This window comes from Saccopteryx leptura, chromosome 4, assembly GCF_036850995.1.
Source record: "Saccopteryx leptura isolate mSacLep1 chromosome 4, mSacLep1_pri_phased_curated, whole genome shotgun sequence".
NCBI lineage: Eukaryota > Metazoa > Chordata > Mammalia > Chiroptera > Emballonuridae > Saccopteryx > Saccopteryx leptura.
The window spans coordinates 72,521,436-72,540,785 of record NC_089506.1 but is presented as its reverse complement, the minus strand read 5'-3'; the positions used below and the strand labels follow the sequence as shown (position 1 = coordinate 72,540,785).

At 33.3% G+C, this 19,350-nt stretch overlaps 1 protein-coding gene across 16 annotated transcripts in view; it reads right to left on the bottom strand.

Annotated features, from left to right (window-relative positions):
* The window catches only part of MYCBP2 (MYC binding protein 2), a 334,178-nt gene that overhangs the window by 76,611 nt on the left and 238,217 nt on the right, over positions 1 to 19,350 (bottom strand). For 12 of the 16 annotated variants that reach the window (XM_066380737.1, XM_066380743.1, XM_066380736.1 and 9 more), the window contains 6 exons: positions 18,253 to 18,350; positions 17,226 to 17,342; positions 15,942 to 16,082; positions 5,839 to 5,913; positions 3,074 to 3,298; positions 2,095 to 2,227 (listed from right to left, as the gene is read on the bottom strand). In XM_066380737.1, coding sequence (XP_066236834.1) covers positions 2,095 to 2,227; positions 3,074 to 3,298; positions 5,839 to 5,913; positions 15,942 to 16,082; positions 17,226 to 17,342; positions 18,253 to 18,350 — 789 coding nt within the window. The remainder of the gene's footprint in view (positions 1 to 2,094; positions 2,228 to 3,073; positions 3,299 to 5,838; positions 5,914 to 15,941; positions 16,083 to 17,225; positions 17,343 to 18,252; positions 18,351 to 19,350) is intronic. The other 4 variants (XM_066380741.1, XM_066380752.1, XM_066380747.1 and 1 more) reach the window with 3 other exon arrangements.

The following is a 19,350-nucleotide window of genomic DNA, read 5'->3' as shown; positions in this document are numbered from 1 at the left end:
CCTCAGATGGGCAGAGCCCTAATAGGCTTGCCAGGTAGATCCCAGTGGGGGTGCATGCAGGAGTTTGTCTCTGCCTCCCGCCTCTCACAAAAAGTAAAAATAATAATAATAATAAAGCACTAACTTATCATTTTCCTATCACCCCATGCTGTTTAAAAGATTAAGACTCACATTATGACTATATAACTATCAAAAGAGCAAGGATCATTAAATGATTATTAATTGTTCATTTGTCTTTCATATAGAACTTATAAAGTATCCTCATTTTATAATTTAGAAAAGTGAAACACAACAATATTAGGGAAATTAACCAAGGTCACATAACTGAAAATTTGTTAGAGGTGGCATTTGTACCCCGGCAGTCCACTCTCACATATTACACTATACTGTCAGTAAAATGTCTATTAAAGCCATAAAAAACCTTTGATAATCACCTAAACCATTCTCATATCATTTAACTATGTCTTACATAAAGCTGATCTCACTTTAGGTATTTTCATTTATATATGAAAATTCTTAACCAATATAAATATGTAGTAAATATAATATGTAGTGTGTTATAAATGGACATGTTATTTTGAAAAATGTCTGATTTACATCAAATGAAGGCTATTTCCAAAACATAATAAAGAACAGTTCTATCATCTCAACATTATTTTATGACATCTTTGATTAAGAAAAATTTATCTGTAAAGATAAGGAAGGGAGCAGGTTCTCAACTTGTGTTAAGTAAAATATCAATGCAGTGCGTATGGGTAACGAGCACAGGTTTAAATTATAAATGAAGATTCTGGTTCAAGTCATATAGCTGCCATGTATCCAGCTGAAAAACCATAAATAAGTCATTTAAAATTCTATGAGCTTTATTTTCCTTACCAGTAAAATGAAGATTATGTAACTTATCTCAAAGGCTTATTGTGGGGAAAAAAGGGATAATTTATGTATAAGTTAATACATCTAAATATACTCTGTCATTCAAGCAGGTTTCAAAACTTTTTGAATCTATTTTGCTTTTATGGCTATACCTGTTGGATAATAAATATTATGCTTATTTTTTATAGCATTATTTTGATATCCTTACTAATATTTTTGGGACTCAACTTGAAGTTATATAACTTAGTGGGCAACTAGTATGTGCCAAAATTGTTTCAGAACTAGGAATACAGAGTTAAAAACTCTGTGCCACCAGATAGAAGGTGACAGAAGACAATTTAACTTTGGGGGAGGGGTATACAGCACAATCAAATGTCAAAATAATCTAGAGATGTTTTCTCTCAACATATGTACCCTGATTTATCAATGTCACTGCATTAAATTTAATAAATAAATTAAAAAAAAAAACACAACTCTGTGCCTACCTGTAAGGGACTTACAATCTGGGTATGAAGAAAAAAAAATTAACTTCAATATATTATCAGTTTAGGTCTAGAGGTGAATACAGTTCTTTAGGAATACTGAGGGAATTCTTAACTTTGTCAAGATTAGTTTAAAAAAAGCTTTACCCAAGTGATGATGTGGCCTGAACTTTGAAGAACTAGTTTTTGCCACTATGAGAAGAAGAGAGGGGGACAAAATGGAAAATCTTTTATAAGTAAGATCGATGTTGAAAAAGGTAAAATGATTTTTCAAGTTGAAATCCTAACAACAAAACAGAAAATCCCCAAAAGATGCTTTGCATTTATTCAATGCTTCTTTTCTGAGACAAAATTCAATCGAATAAAATTGCTTGGGGAGAAGTGTTATGATTGGTGGTTTGAAAATCAAACTTCCATTTAGTGGAAAAAAAGGTAAAACATTTACTCTTGGACTGGCACAGAAGAATAATCACACAAATTCATATTAATAAAAAGCATGTATTACAAAGATACATAAGCTCCACATTTTCTTTCAATTTTTTTCTCTGATGTGCATACATTTAGTAGCCACAAATTTTTCAAACAAATGTTAACTGCAAGATTTCTTACATTTGCTTTTACTTAGAAAAATAAGCACACAAAAAGCTCTTTACAATGAAACAAATATAGGTACAATACACTTTAAACTTCTGCATTTCAAAGGTTAATTGGAATAAATCACAAATTTAAGCCAACTTGCCATCTTCATGTCGGAGGTACTGGTTTCCGCCTCTGTCTCTAGCTAAGGACCAGGCCTCTCCTTCATCACTCTCACAGAACTCTACCATGCTGTTCTTATCCAGCTGCACCCATGTACCTTCAGTATTGGTTACCTAGCACATAACAAAAAGCATGATTGATTGGCTTGATTCTTTCAGGGCACTCAGGCTGAAAACCAGCAAAAAGTTTAAGAGTTTTGAATAGTGTAATCATTCCAATAAATATCTACCATGAAATTAGTTTCTGAAATTAAGACCACATCCTGAGGTAAGACAGAAATCAGTATCAAGTTGTGTAAAATATGCTTATTTATGACTTCAGTTAAAATAATAATTTTTAAGGCATAAGAATAATCTCTAAATAACTTTAAATGTTACCCCAAAACACATGGCTCTTTTCTTAGACATCTAAAGTGTCATAAACAACATACTCTATTATTTCAGTTGGTAGTACTTATAATGCAACTTGAAAATGACCCTGACACTGAGAAATAGCATGACACACTACATCTTCTAGCTCATCAGCTGAGGCAAATGCCATAGTTGATGAAAGAGGAATTTTATTTTCTCAGGACTTCAGTGAGACACATGAATAGGAACAAAGAAATAAAACCCCATTTATATGTCACATCTCCATACTGATCCATAGCAAATATTTTAAAGTTCTGTTAACCCATGACGCATTTATAATAAAAAGATATATATGCAAATACCAAACATCTATATATACATACACATCATTTTAATATATTGTTTTCACAAGGATAATTATGAGAATAAAATTATTAGAAAAGAAGCACAGAAAAATTACATTAGTATTTTCAATACAAATAAAGAACATTAAAAACAATTAAAAACCTGGGATGGAAATGGCAACCTCTGGAAGAAAGAGATGCTGCTTTGGTTGTATTATATTAAAAATGAGGATCTTAGAATTCATGAAGCTACAAGAATCCATACCTCTCCCACTGCTTTGACTTTGTTTCCCAGAACTAACATTCCAATTGGGATACCTCTAAGGTTAGGGCAGCTTCTGATGTTGTGGCCGGAAGGTCCTGTCTTCACTACCTTGTAAATGCCCGGACCTCCTCGCAAGAACGGCATATCTTGTTCTTGCATTGTTGCTTCCTGTGGGCAGCAGGAGTTTATGTCTTTGAAAAAGTCATCAGTATTAGTTTTAGGTTCCTGAAAATTTAAATAGGAAAGAAAATAAAATACAATCTATTATCACTTTCAACATCTTCCTATTAATAGCTTTTACAACTCTATAATTCTGTAATATTAAGAAATAGAACATACATGCAAATATAACTGAAGTGTCAGTAAACACAACCACTAAAGAGTTGTTCAGTTTTTCAATGCTGAATAATAATTAAAATAAAGTTGAAGAGAATATAGCAGGGTAGCAACTGAACCCCAGATTTTTGCCCACCAAAATTTGAGAAATACAGGTACTTAATTTTACTTTGATTTTTAATGAATATTTAATAGGGGGAGAAACAAAAGTAATTTACTATGTGAACCACAACTGAATAATTTAATACTGAATTACTATATGTTATTATGGGTTAAAAAGCCTAAATCTTCATTTCCTCCCACTTTTGTCTGTAATAATTATTTACAAATAGAGAAAATAGGTGTGAAAACTCTGGAGACTTATCTATAAACAGAGATAACAATGATAAAGAAATGTGCATAAAATATGGCTACAACTTAATATTTACCAGTTATGAATGAAGTAAGAATGTTTATAAGATTTTAACAACTCCTATTTTCTTAATACAGAACAAATAAAAGTCTTGGTGAATTTGCTAAGCCATTATTAAACAATACTATGTTAAAGCTATTAACAGAAAAAGATGATTATACTTTTAGTAGAGAAAAGATAGTAATAAAGAGGCATTTTTATGCAAATATAATGCATCTGGATTTAAGAGTCATTTCTGCAATGAAAGAAAAGCTCACACCCTAAATTTCTCTTGAATGTGAATGCTGTGATGAAATTGTTTTTTAAGTAAATGCAACAAAGAGCAATAACAACCTTCCTATATTTGTTCTTCCTCCCAACTAAATATAAATCAAAGTTCCACACTAAGGGTTCTTCCATTTTCATTATTACTCCTTTAAAACAGATATAAAATGCACCCTTACATACAGTAACATACACTCTACAAACTGCTCTATTATTGAAATTCAGTAAAAGATGATCATAAGGGAGCACTTACTAAAACATTAGGTTAAAATTAATATTTAGTAATGTTAAAATAAAAAGACACACATTATGCAAGATAAAATATTACTGAATAGATCTATCCATATTAATAGTCTCATGCTAAGAATTCTGTAAACATGTCCACATGTAGAAAATAAAATCCTGATGTTAAGAAAATGTGTATCCAAGCATTGTTTACCTGAAGCTTTAATTCTATATATGGTTAGTAAAAGGAAATTTTAGAGCCATTAGTACCCTTCATATAATATTGTATAAATTGTATTATGATCAATAACCATCCATTTTTAGTTATACATATATACACTATCGACAAGTTATTTACATTTACATAATCATCATACTGCTCTTATTTGAAATTCTTTAGCTATATATTGGAATTTTAATGAAAATGAGACTTTTAAATACTACAAAAATTTAGACTAAATTTTACATCTACAATCTAAAATATTTGCAATCTAAAATAATCTTAAAATCCCCATTTTATATACCCATGCATGTATACTTGTGAAACTTATACATGTGCACAACAATATGAATATAAAAAAGTCACAAATGGAAAGTAGGGTCTGAAATCTAAATTGTGCTGCTACATTCACAAGGTTTTCAATGAACGTTTAAAAATGTCTAGCTGTATATTTCAATTTTAGTAAATATATGCTATTTCAAAGTTGGAAGCAGAAAGTCCTTATTACAATTGAACTTGAAAAAAATTCATGGTTATGAAATCAAAAATCACAAGTAAATATTAACAGATTTAGAGAAAAAATAGTCTCAATGCTTTGTAATGCTGCAACTAGAGCATTTAATTAAGTATAATAGTATTTTCAACTTTTGATCATTCAGGGTAATAGAGAGATAAGTGTTGGCAAACTAATTGCAATTTATTCACTGGAAGAATATATTTATTTATATAACTTTTATTAAAATATTACATAGTTCATTAAACTATATAAATTAATAAATGTAAAAAAGTCTATCCAATTTTAAATAATAAACAGTACAAAAAGAACTGATAGATGTAAAGTAAGAACTGTACCTTTTACTCTCAGGCAATCCTAAAATAATATTTTACTCAATATAGGAATGTAAGACCTGGCACCAGCCTATGAATTGCACTTCCATCCTGTTCTCAGATGAACATCAAGAAAGCATTGTGAAAAAAATAGGAAAAAAACAGAAGAGCCACAGGGTTGAGAGACTTTACCACCTAAATCAGCTGGCGCTGACTTGGATGTAGTTGTGGGAGAAGCTAGTTATAAAATTAAACACAGAAAATTTGAAGTCGTGTAAAAGTTTAACTTAAACTAGTAATACATTCTTTGGGAGAAGCAGTGGGAAAAGGATTACAGGGAAAACTCAACTGCAGTATAGATCTTTCCTGGTAAAAAAAACCCTGTTATTTTAAACAAAGACTTCAAAGAATAAAATGTAAATTTGTTATACATGCTGAAATACCTGAATAATGTATAATTGTTCCTTACAGTTAACTCACCTGGGGAAAAAAAGCTTTGGAAGTCCATGAAAATACGTCCAAATCCCTGACTCCTTGGCTAGCATTAAAGATATTCTGAGCGACAAAGTTTAAGAAAGAAAAATATCAACAAAGAAAGGGAACAGGATATCAGCTGCAGAAGATGTGTTCACAGTAGCAACATTGTTCTGTTCTCTAGCACCAGCACTTCAATTTTAGTCTATAAAGGGAAACTGAAGCCATCAGAGTAAACCATATCAAGGAGATTCTGATAAATAACTTTTGTCAAAAGCTTTCCATGAATATAGTGTGTCATGCCATTTACTAAAATTAAGAGCCAGACATTGATTTAAAGCTTAACACACAGTCAGTGCAAGAGGGAAACTTTAAAAACCCTAATCAGACAACATATCCATTCCAATATAACCCAGATTTGTTTCATGACAGAAAACAGTCTGCGATTTTATAAAGAAAATGTGACTATAGATTGTATACTGCAACTATTACTATAATAATAATGGCATGTAGTATATGTGAACTAGTTATCACTTTTTAAAATACCAAAAAAATCAGGATTAAACAACAAAAACACCTAAGTCAGTTTTCAATATTCTTCTCTTCTATAAATGGAAAAAACCATTTGTAGATGTTACTGAAAGCTGTTAGCAAATTGGTTAAGAAAGCATACAGAAAAACACACATCTGAACATCTGAACTTCTGATCAAAAGCCAGGCCTAGTTTTCTCCATTTCAAAGTTTAGGAAATGCAGATATGTAGTCATTATGTAAAGTCTAAAAATATTTTGTTAAAGAGCAACCAATTCAAACTAGCATGGTTCCAGAAAAAAATGTTTTTACAAACTGTCATAATGAGAATTTAAATTATACATATTTTACACAGATATATCATTCTATTGAGTGTATCTGAAATTAAAATCTTTCCAGTGAGTAGGAATTATACAATTTTATTGCTTATGTACATACTGTGATAAGTGATTATTTTGGACAAAATAAGGACATTCAAAATATTAATAAAAGCTGTCATTATTCAAGACTTCAAAACAAAACAAAACAAAAACATAATCCCCAACCAATTTTAAAGCCATTTTAGATAAGAATTTATTTAAACGCTGTAATTCTATATTTTCCTGATGTATATATGTGAATAGACAGATGTAGACACACACCCAAATACATACATATATGCTAATTCATAAATATGACATATCTAATAATATGCCTACAAATAAAGGTAAAAAAAAAACAACCCCTCAAAACCAAATCCCTGACTACATTCAAAAAAGGACAGAGCCTGACCAGACAGTGGCACAGTGGAGGTTACCAGCTTGAACGCGGGTTCATCTGGTTTGAGCAAAGCTCACCAGCTTGAACCCAAGGTTGCTGGCTTGAGCAAAGGGTTACTTGGTCTGCTGAAGTCCCCCAGTCAAGGCACATATGAGAAAGCAATCAATGAACAACTAAGGTGCCACAACGAAGAATTGATGCTTCTCATCTCTCTCCCTTCCTGTCTGTCTGTCCCTCTCTGTTCCTCTCTCTGTCTTTCTTTGTCAACCCCCCTACCCCCAAAAAACCCCCACCAAAAAATGGATAGAAGACAGGGTCTTTAGGTAAAGTGGCAACATGTTGCAAAGCATTTTGGTTCATCCACGTGTATAAGAATTTGTGAAATATTTGCTCAATGGTTTTTCTCTTTCACAGGAAATGGTGGTACAGATCTTTGACATAAAGCAGTAACAAGATGTTTTAGAAATATTATTTTTCGGCTTAATTATTTTTAGTATTAAAAGCAATGTGAAAAGCAATGCAGACAGAGTAAGAAAGAAGTGATGCTGGTGACTGACAATATTTAAAGCTTGTACCTTTCTTGAATTTCTATGTACAAACAAGTGTTTTCTGAGTACAAGTTAACATATACAAGAATAAGACAGTGATGTAACTACTAGCCATATACTGTCAATAAAATCCATTTTATACATGTTAATTTTATGTGGATTCAAATTTGACACATTTTGCTTTTGTTCTGTATTTATTAAAAATTCTTAATCTGCACTGGTTTATTATAAGATTATTTTCAAAATAAACTGCATTTATTAGGAATCAAAAATGTGCCAAATAAAAACTTGGAGTTTAAAAATAAAATATACTTGTCAAGTTTTCTTTTGAATATTTAGGAAAGTTTAAAGATACGAACATGCATAAAAATATTAACTTCTCTAATGTCTTAATTTCTCACTATTAAAAAATATAAATTAGCTTTCATATTATATATAATTTAATAGATTTTTATGAGCACATATACATATGTATACATATGTATATATTATATACATACATACACATACATATTAAAAAATCTAATTTTATTCTCAAAGACTTTTAAAGGCAAAAAATATTGTTAAAAAAATTAAAAAATTAAAGCATACTAAAACCTAACTAAATTATTGAGCACCATACGCAACTCTAAACTGGTAATCTTTCAAGGCATAAAAGAAATCAAATAAGTGGATAATTTTTATGGTGAAACACATTACCAAACATGTCAAATGCTCATGTAAAAAAAAAGAAGATGATAGTTTTTTCATTGTGCTAGATAAGCACAGAGTTTAGAATTAACATTGTTAAAGTGAAAAAGATAAAATATCTCAGAAAAATTAAACATAGCATGTATACAAACAATTCCAACGTTATTTTAATTGCCTAAATCTCATTCTGTTTAGGAAACTTAAATACCAAGCTAAAGTATGAAATGAAGCTTTCAATTATCATGTATGACAGCACATTTACTAATGGTATATTTAATAAATATTTACTAAGATAAAAAAATAGGTTATGCATACACGGTGCACATGCATGCGCACATACACATACACACACATATCTATTAACAAAACTATGAAATCTGGAGTACATTAAAGCTGTGACTGCCAGACATCAGTAGGTATCCCAAAAGAATAAAACTGGATATAAAATGCAAGAAACATTTGCTAATTTTACCAATTACCCTGGGTAATCCTCTAAGAGAGACTACTAAATGATATGTCCCTTTCATTTCTCCTTCAAATCTTCCAGGCATCCAATTTTGGAAAAATCAACTGACTTTGTATATGTGAATACCAAAATACATAAGTAGGTAAGAAGTGTTTGTATAAAAGCATGGAGATATTAAGAGACCAAAGTTGCTTTTGCAAGAATTCAGGTAACATGAGCATTATAAAGGTATCTGAGAATACTTCTAATGAGATAGCATTTGCTTTCCTTGATATAAATTTTCTCTACCCTTCAACTTGCTTCAGAATGTTAGAAGACTTCATTTTTGACAAAGTAGGCACAGAATTGTGCTTCTAAGTTTCAAATAACTAAATATCTCTTTTCCTGGAAGTAAAACTGCTTTCCCAAAAATTTAAGTCCTATTCGTAGTCAGTCAAATGTCTCTCGTGTCATGTGCATAACTAATTCTTTACTACATTGTCCCTAATGAGTGAAACATTATACTACTTATGTTTTGTAGTTTCCAAATCTTTATAATTTAAAACCAATATTCCTCTGGTATGCCTTCTCAGACTAACCCACGTCATCACCTTCAACAAATATGGTATTCAATCCTCATTCAACCATTAAGGTCATGAATATTCATATTTATTTAATTTGTGAGTTCTAGCCAAAGTAATCTGATTTTTATAGGTATTTTACTTAATCAGTTTATAACTATATTTATCCTCATCTCCCTTCTAGATTAAGGTAGACTAAACATAAAATCATGGGCTTTAATTATATCAACTGGGTTCTGGAGCCAGCTCCACTACTTTCTATATGTAATCTTGGGAGAGAAACCCTGTCATTGAGAAAATGAGAATACTGACATACTTAACATCACAGGATCACACTGAGAATTAAGTGAGAGAATTAAGATGAGGAGCATATATGTGTTAGAAATTCTTTTAAGCAGTGTACATACCAGATAACCAAGAATTAAACCAGTATTTGATAAATGTTGAAAGCCAATAATGAGCAAAATGTAATACTTAAAACTTTGGAAGAAACAAATATGAGTTTAGTAGGAACCCTTATGAGTTTTGACCCTTAAGGAGTTTAACAGTAATATGAGATATATAAATACAAATTGGCTGAAGGCAAGGAAAACAAAACAAAACAACTAAGCATTATGGGTAGTTGCAGAAAGAAGCCTTTTCTACTTTCACAAAGTGCTACCAGAGAAGGGAGAGGGAAACCTAATTTCCCCAGCACTTACACATTTTCTATCCTCAATTCTTTGCTTCACTCATATAAACTATTTATTATTTCCCAAACATAACATGCCTCCATGACTTTGGACATTTGTTTTTGTCTAGAAATTCCTTCACTTTTTCTTTAAGACCTCCTTAATGTCACTTCCTAAGTGAAGCCATTCTAAAAGTTATCACAATGCAACTTTATTATTTAAATATAGTATGCCTGTCACACTGTTCAGTGAGTACCTCAAGAGCAAGGACTATACTGTATCTTATTTATTTTGTATCCTTCACCTCTGCCTATCCACCCAAAACCTACATCCCAGCTCTGTGTTTGGTACATAATAAGGACTCAATAAATATTTGTTGAATGAACAATTAACAAATTAGTAGGTAAGGCATTATTGGGAAGTACAGAGAAGAAAACTGTCAAGAGAAATTTTTACCATGGTCAAATAGGAAAATATTAGAAAAGTTAGGGAAAAAATGAAAACAAAAGCATTCTACATAAATAAAACAACATAAGCAAAGACTGTAAGAAGTAAAACTGAACACAGTGGTCTAAAAAGAGCAGGAAGTTCTGTTAAAGTATGAGCACCTCACAGAAAAGAAATTGCATCCTTCATATTTGAAAAATACCTAGTTGTACTGTAATATGAGTGTCCAATGCTATTTAATCTGTTAACAGGAGCATTACCAAAATGCTAAAAGAGAGTGCAAGTCCCGTTTGAACTAAGTTAGGGTGCCATCATTTCTTAGTAATGTTTAAATAAAACTTGCTAGGTGGCTAAAATTTAGCTAAAGTAAATATGTACAATGAAAACAAGTATGATAATGGTGGTAAACAAACACAGCAGTGCAACAAAAATCACTTTAAACCTCATTCTAAATATGATTATTTATGGTAGTCTTTTTTGAAAAAGGAGTTCATCAAATATTTAGGCAGTGTTTAAATTTCCAATCCCCAACCCCACTCTTCCTAAAGTTTGTTTGAGTCAGGACCCAAATAAGGTACAAACATTGAATGCAAAATTGTTTCAACCAGAAAAGGTCGAAGAGGTAGATGTCCAGATTGCTGAAGGCAACTTTTGGTACTTTTCCATCCTAAATTAGTGGCTTAGTCCTTCATTTTTTAAATTATCAGTGTTTTGCAATTATAAGCCAGAATCATAGCTGATTATCCACAAATAGAATTTTAGAAAAGGAAGAATAGTGTAAGGAAGAATAGTGTAAAGTGACTTCCCAGTAGTAAATGTAGTAAGAGACGTGAAGGAAGAAGTAACAAAATGCATTTATTTAGCTGTATTAGTTCCTTTAGGGGATGAGATGGAATTATTATTCCGTCTGTGCAAATATCATTCTCTCTAAACCCTATCACATTGAGCCCTGCAGAGTAAGGTACTCATTAAAAACTTCCTGCTTGTGTAAGGGGCCTGCTCTAATCCCTACAGACAAAAACCCTGGAAAACTAGTCTGTCCTTACCTATGCCAGGTTCTGATTGTGTGGGTCCTTATCTAACACCTGCATTGTAGCAACTTTATGCTAGATTTGTTTAGAGACGAAGACCAGTAAATTTTGCTGGTATGTGTGTCTGGTATCCCCTCATCTTAAGTCACCACATAAATATAAACCATTACATCATCTACCTGTTCTCTTATTTTTACACCAAAATTGCTCTACGCTTCTTCCTTATCCAAGATCAAACTATTCCCGTTTGCCTCATGACTTTAAATTGTACTTAACGGGAAGAAACTCACTTTCCTCTAAAATCTTGTGAGTCACAGTGTTGTCATTATATGTGTCTTCATGTTGATGGGAATGATCATTGAATTGTCTTGCCTTTTAGTTCCTAAACTGGGGTAGTTCCAATGACTTTCACTTCCAATATACTTCAGCTACCTTTTCATGGTCACATTAATGGACCACCTCATTCAATAAAATGCTCTAACTATGAAATCATATTCAAATATTATTCTTCATAAAACAAACTCCTATATCCTTCCAGCTCTTTAACTACAGTGTACGCACTATGTTGTTCCAGGACTTCATTAAGCCGCCAAAGCCCCCTGGAGTCCATTTGTTTTTTCACATTTCTAACTTAGGCCAGAACCAATTTCAACCGCTCTTCCATTAGCATCTGGAATTCCTTTTCATTCCTATTTTTCTGTCATAGAACTCTGGAAAATTCCAGTTAATGTTGTCATCTACTTTCTTGGCTCCTTTAATTCTGGGAACTTAGGGTTGTGGGGGAAAAGGGGTATCCAGAATGGAGCCATTCAGCAGTCTCACTGGGTCCTTCGTGGCCCAACAATCCCAAAACAAGTAGTTTTACATCAAATCCTTCTTCTATTTCTATCAAACATTATTCTAAATTTTTATGATATTTTTGAACCCTTTAACTTAACTCATTTGATTCTATCTCAACTATGGCTTTCCACTCTTCTAGTTTATGGAAGCACCATGGATTCCTTCAACCTGTTCCCTTCCTCATGCATCCCGGAAAACTTGTCTACTGCCATATATATACTTTCCTCCTTCACAAAAACAACACCCAATATGGCTTTAATTACTTTTTCTCATCTGTTTACAGTCTTCAGATTTCTTATTTTTTAAGATTTTATTGATTTTTAAGAGAGGAAGAGGGGAGTGGGGGAGAGAAAAAGGGAAGAGAAACAGGAATCATCAACTCATTGTAGCTGTTTCCTGTATGTGCCTTGACCAGGAAAGCCCAGAGATTTGAACTGGTGACCTCAGCATTCAAATCGATGTTTTATCTGCTGCGCCACCCCAGGTTGAGCAGTCTTAAAATTTCTTTAAATCACTTTTTTTTTGTATTTTTCTGAAGTGAGAAGTGGGGGGCGGCAGACACAAAGACTCCTGCATGCGCCTGAGGTGGAGGCCATGGAGCCATCCTCAGCGCCCTGGCCAACTTTGCTCCAATAGAGCCGTGGCTGCAGGAGGAGAAAAGAGAGATAGAGAGAAAGGAGAGGGGGAAAGGTAGAGAAGCAGATGGGCACTTCTCCTGTGTGCCCTGACCAGGAATCGCATCCAGGACTTCCACACACCAGGCTGACGCTCTACTGCTGAGCCCAACAGGCCAAGGCTGATTTCTTTAAATCTTTTATTTACCCCTTTTATTCTGATGTCTTTCCTTTAATATATAAAAATCTCATATAGCTACTATCTTTAAAATAAAGGTAACAAAAAAACCTCAGCCTTCTAAGTGATACCAGACACAGTGAATTATTTACACGAAAATAGAACTTATGTCATTCTTAAAGACTAGAAAATACCAGAAGCCACTTACTTCATTTTACTTTCTATCTCCATTATTCTGAATCAAGATTTTTTTCAGATAAGTCAATGACAACCTTCTCATTTACATTCAAATGAAAACCCATCAACAATATCTGTGTGGCGCTCTCCATTTAGTTTTCTGTCTTACCTTTGTTACTACCCTTCTAAGGCCTCATGAACACACTGTCTACTACAAACGGTCTCTTAGATGGGGTTTAAAAAGCATCAAACAACTGAACACTAACGTTCCAAAACAAAAATTTAAAACTTCGACACATAGCACTTCTTGCTCTTCCTTTCTATCGTTGATTTTCTCTCTCCTTCTCTCTCTTTTTTGTGACTATGTTCCTCTTTCAAAAGCCTCTCTCTTCAAATGAAAAAGCAAAGGAATTAGGAAAATACTTTTGGAGTGAGGGAGGCAGTAAAGATAATATAATGCCTTATTAAAGACGTAAGTATACAAAAGTCTAAAATTGCTGAAAATTCAAAAAATAAATTGTGAACATAAGAAATAAAATGGCTGTTACAATTATTTCATTTAAAACATAACTTTCACAATCCTGAGGAGTATTTGGTTACATAATGAAAATACAATTTCAAACCATTTAAGGCCAACTTATTAGCCATAGATGATAAAGAATTATTTCTCTTTCAGAGTAGTACCATTTTTCCAGAGGGTCAAAATCCTTTTATGTATGTATGTATGTATGTATGTATGTGAGTGAGAGAAGGGGAGACAGAGACACAAACTCCTGCATGCTCCTGGACTGAGATTGACCTGGCAAATCCAGTCTTGGGCTGATGCTCTGCCTGTCTGGGGCCAAGCTTGCAACTAAGCTATCTTTAGCACCTGAGGCAAAGGCTCCCCAGAGCCATCCTCAGCACCTGGGGACAACACATTCTAATCAATCAAGCCATGGCTGCGGGAGGAGGTGGGGGGAGAGAGAGAGAGAGAGAGAGAGAGAAAGGGAGAGAGAAGGGACAGGGGAGGAGAAGCAGATGGTCACTTCTCTTGTATGCCCTGACCGGGAATTGAACCCGGTACTTCCACATACCAGGTCGACACCACTGAGCCAACCGGCCAGGGCCAAGTCAAAATCCTTTACATTTTTATCTACAGATACAAATCTAAGGAAAATTTAAGAATATCTGGTTTATTTAAAATTTAATACTTTAATTATAGATTTGTCATCTTTTAGCTTCTTAGTAAAACAGTAGGCCGACATGCTCCAACCTTATTTTATAACGTATATGTTAGTAAAATGAAAAATTATATAGATAGATATAGATATATCTCTCCCCTCTGTACTACTATAAAACATATACAAAAGAATACAAAAAGAAATGAAAGCAATAAATACAAATAGAAGTTCCTGTATTTTCTTTCCCAAAAAATCATCTTGTATAACTGTCCCTTTGGAGAACATTACTCTAGAGCAGGGGTCCCCAAACTTTTTACACAGGGGGCCAGTTCACTGTCCCTCAGACCGTTGGAGGGCCAGACTATAAAAAAACTATGAACAAATCCCTAAGCACACTGCACATATCTTATTTTAAAGTAAAAAAAACAAAACGGGAAGAAATACAATATTTAAAATAAAGAACAAGTAAATTTAAATCAACAAACTGACCAGTATTTCAATGGGAACTATGCTCCTCTCACTGACCACCAATAAAAGAGGTGCCCCTTCCGGAAGTGTGGTGGGGGCCAAATAAATGGCCTCAGGGGGCCGCATGTGGCCCGCGGGCCGTAGTTTGGGGACCCCTGCTCTAGAGTCTAGACTATCAAGGAGGAAAAGAAACAATATATTGAATGGTTAGATAGAATAAGCTAACTTCATATACTGGTTTTTAAGAAATTCAACTGTTTAAAATATTAACTTTTTTAAGAAATAAAATTTTAACAGTGCTATTTATTAGCAGGGTCATAAAGAATACATACAGAGTTGATGGTGATGAAAAGAAAGAAATACCACACTTTTATGTTTGAATTATAAAGAGTTGTGGATTGCTATCATATTAGCAATCTTGGAAACACTGGCTCTAAATATTCTACTGTATCTGTTAGAGAGATTCAATAAATTCAGACAGAAGTATTTAACTTCAACTAGAACAGTATACTGCAAGTCTAAAAATTCATCTTATTTTAACCCAATAGTAAGATAAGCCAAGAAAGAAAAGATTCAAACTTAAAACACAGAGAATTACAAAATGCCAACATAAAAAACAAGTATGTTATACAGGTTTTTGAATGTATAATAATACCACATTCATAAATTTAGTTTGGAATTCATTCCAAACTGTAGTGTGAATAAGAAAGGAAAAATAATATGCAACTCTCATTTCCCACCTTTTTGAAAGGAACTCAGTATTCTGCCTGTGATGGATCATAATAAGAATTAAGGTAATTAGCCTTGTCAAACTCCACTTTTCTTACAAGAATCTCTCAAGAATTCAAGCACTTATAAAGTAAAAGTTATTTAGTTGTGGTTTACCTCAGAACTGAAAAGCCTTAATTAATGTCCTGTAATGAGGACAGTGTACCTATAATGCTTTTAAAATGACTTTTTACTTACATCAACAGGGACCAGAAGACTCTTGCCAAGATGCTGATTAAAAGAGAGGCACCAGGCTTCAGTGTAACCATTCATGTTAGGAACATACTTCTTTATTGTCTCATCATTCAGTCTCAGCCATACACCATCATCATTGTGGATCTATGGGAAATAAGCAACAAAAACAAGCCACACCCTCTTGTAGCTCCTCTGAGGCTAGCTAGCAAGGGCCGAAAGATCACAAAGCAGCACAAATAATGGTGGACATGGTGATTAGCATCTAGTTTTTGAAGAAGGTAAATATAAGAGAAACTTTAAAGAAACAAGCAGCAAGGGAACATCAGCAGTATGATAACGCATATGGTGAGTGTAAAAGCAATGCCACTTAGGAGTAAAAGTACAAAGAAATTACACTTTAAAATAGTTTAAACAAAAAATCAGATATTTCCCAAAAGAATGTAAGTCTTCCTTCCCCTTAATTTAAATTTTAACAATCAGAAGTTACTTGATTGTATTATTAAAAAAGTGTACTGTCAAAGTTAAGAGCACTACAATAAACACATTTAAAAACAAACAACATTTAAAAAATTCAAGATGAACTGTACCCACTTTTAGTGAGTATTTGTACAGGTTTTGACTACTATGTTAACTGTGTTCCTTTCATGTTAAAAATATAATTTTAGTTTCTTCTTTATTGATAAAGAAAAATAAATGTTTGAAATTCAATGAGCACATTTTGCAAATTTTCCAAACACTACCCAAACTATTGTACTTAAAACATATTCAGCCCTGGCCGGTTGGCTCAGTGGTAGAGCGTCGGCCTGGCGTGCAGGAGTCCCGGGTTCGATTCCCGGCCAGGGCACACAGGAGAAGCGCCCATCTGCTTCTCCACCCCTCCCCCTCTCCTTCCTCTCTGTCTCTCTCTTCCCCTCCCACAGCGAGGCTCCACTGGAGCAAAGATGGCCCGGGCACTGGGGATGGCTCCTTGGCCTCTGCCCCAGGCGCTAGAGTGGCTCTGGTTGCAACAGAGCAACGCCCCGGAGGGGCAGAGCATCGCCCCCTGGAGGGCAGAGCGTCGCCCCCTGGTGGACGTGCCAGGTGGATCCCGGTCGGGTGCATGCGGGAGTCTGTCTGACTGTCTCTCCCCGTTTTCAGCTTCAGAAAAATACAAAAAAACAAAAAAAAAAACCACACAAAAAACCCAAAAACATATTCTTACAGAAAACTTAGAAACTTTATTATTGTGCAAGCAATGCAAGAGCTTTCGGTCCAAAATTTATTACCAAGTGTTTTGTTACAAATTACCTCATCAATAAAAGTGATAGTTCCATTGACTTTCACTATGCCTATCTGCTCACTCTGAAGGGAAGGGTGGCTCCGGATACGGAGCCCTGCACTGTCCTTGGCCACAAATTTTCGAACCTGAGAAAAGCAAAGAAGTAAAATCATGTAATAGAGTTCTTATACTCGTAAGTGATAAAATTCAACAGATTTGAAAGTATTATTAATTCTGAGAAAGTTTCCAAAATTATTTGTAGCTGCTTTCCCTGTATAGCAGTGGTTTTTTATAACAGAACATAAGTATTAAAATGTATATTACTGAAAAACAATTATAAAATTATTAATATCCCCTTGAAATTTTGAGGACATGATAAAAAGGAGAAAAGAGCTATTTATTCCTTTTAGAATGGTATAATATTAATACTTTACCAATGTTTCCTTTTTAATAAATATCATTTACAAAAATTCCTCTATTTTCTTTTTCTTTCTTTCTCTCTCCTTTTTTTTTAAAGATTTTATTTATTAATTTTACAGAGAAAAGAGAAAGGCAGGGGACAAGAAGTATCAATTCATAGTTGCTTCACTTTAGTTGTTTATTAATTGCCTCTAGTATGTGTCTTGACCCGGCAAGCCCAGGGTTTCAAACTGGAAACTTCAGTGTTCCAGGTCGACATTCTATCCACTGTGCCACCATAGGCAGGCTCTATTTACTTTTCCTGTTAAGAAGTTAATTTTTCTTAGTAGCACAGGATACTTTAACCCTGAAAAGTTTATACACTTATAAAGAGAAGACTTTTTGTTAGTTGTAGAATTTCAATTAACAGAAAATTTACTAAACTATTATATAAAGAAGCCACAAAGTATAGGTTATACAATTTACAAATGATTAGAATTACCATGAACTACTTTTTCAAAATTATTTAGGGATATTCAGAATTCAAATACTGAAATCAAGTAAAATATTAGATGTTTAATTGCCATCTTGAAGAGTCAATGAAGAAAATTAATAAATATCTGATTGTTTCAGGTTCTGATTTTATCCTACTCTAACCTTATTTGGTTGAGGTTCAGTCTTTGGTTTCACCAGTTGAGTTCCTGGTGGTATCATCCCTTTTGGTGGGTCTTTAACTTTTACTTCTAGGCCAGCATCTGTAAGAAAAGGGAGGGAACATTTGAGAATACAAGAAAGGGAGGATCCTTAAACCTAACCTTATATATATTTATAGGCTGTTATAAACAGTTAAAACAAATATCTGAATTTTGTCCTTTTTAAGGTGATTAATATTTATAGTTAAAACTTAAAAGAGAAATATTTGAAAAATGGTTCTGAAATTATAAATGGGTATCTTAGTCTTAGAGGAGCTCATGTTCTTTATCTAAACATATGAAATCATACTGAAAAAAAAATAAAAACAGCAAAGAAACTCTCATATGATTAAACATTAATTCACAACATTAGATCAGAGTACCACTCATCATCTATCTTCCTAACATGCAATGGTTTGGTAGTTAAAAGCTGGAGTTCTCACAGTAGACTGTTTTGTTTGTTACCCCATCTGCTGCTTTTTGACTCTCTGTGCCTCGAATTTTTCATCTATAAAATGGGAATGAGAATAGTACATACCACATTGGGCTGTTGTGAGAATGAAAATGATTTAAAATATGTAAGGTATGCATAAAACAATGTTGGATATATATTAAGTGCCCAACAAATGTTAGCTATTATTACCATAATTATTCTAATGAATTATCATCTGTTCTTGCCTATGGCCAACCAAGGCCCCAGTCTGTCAGTTTGGTCACCCTGGGGAAAAGTTGAGTTAGAAAGGTAGGGAAAAAAAATGGATGATTCCAAGTAAATAAGAAGTTTTTTTTTTTCACTTTAATTTATAAAAACAAATATAAGTGTATTTTTCTTATCTAGTGCGTAGGAGTTTCCTTCAACTCACTATTAGAGAAGATAAAGCCCTTCTTGACTATCTCCACTTTTGAATTCCTATAATTTGTACCTCTTGCATGTTATAACTTACATTCTAGTTCATATGATTTTGTTTACCTGTTTATCTTGCAATCATCAATACATTACTAATAATTAACAGTAACCTAGAACGATGTTTTGCTCAGAACCGTCAAAAGTTTGCTGACCTAA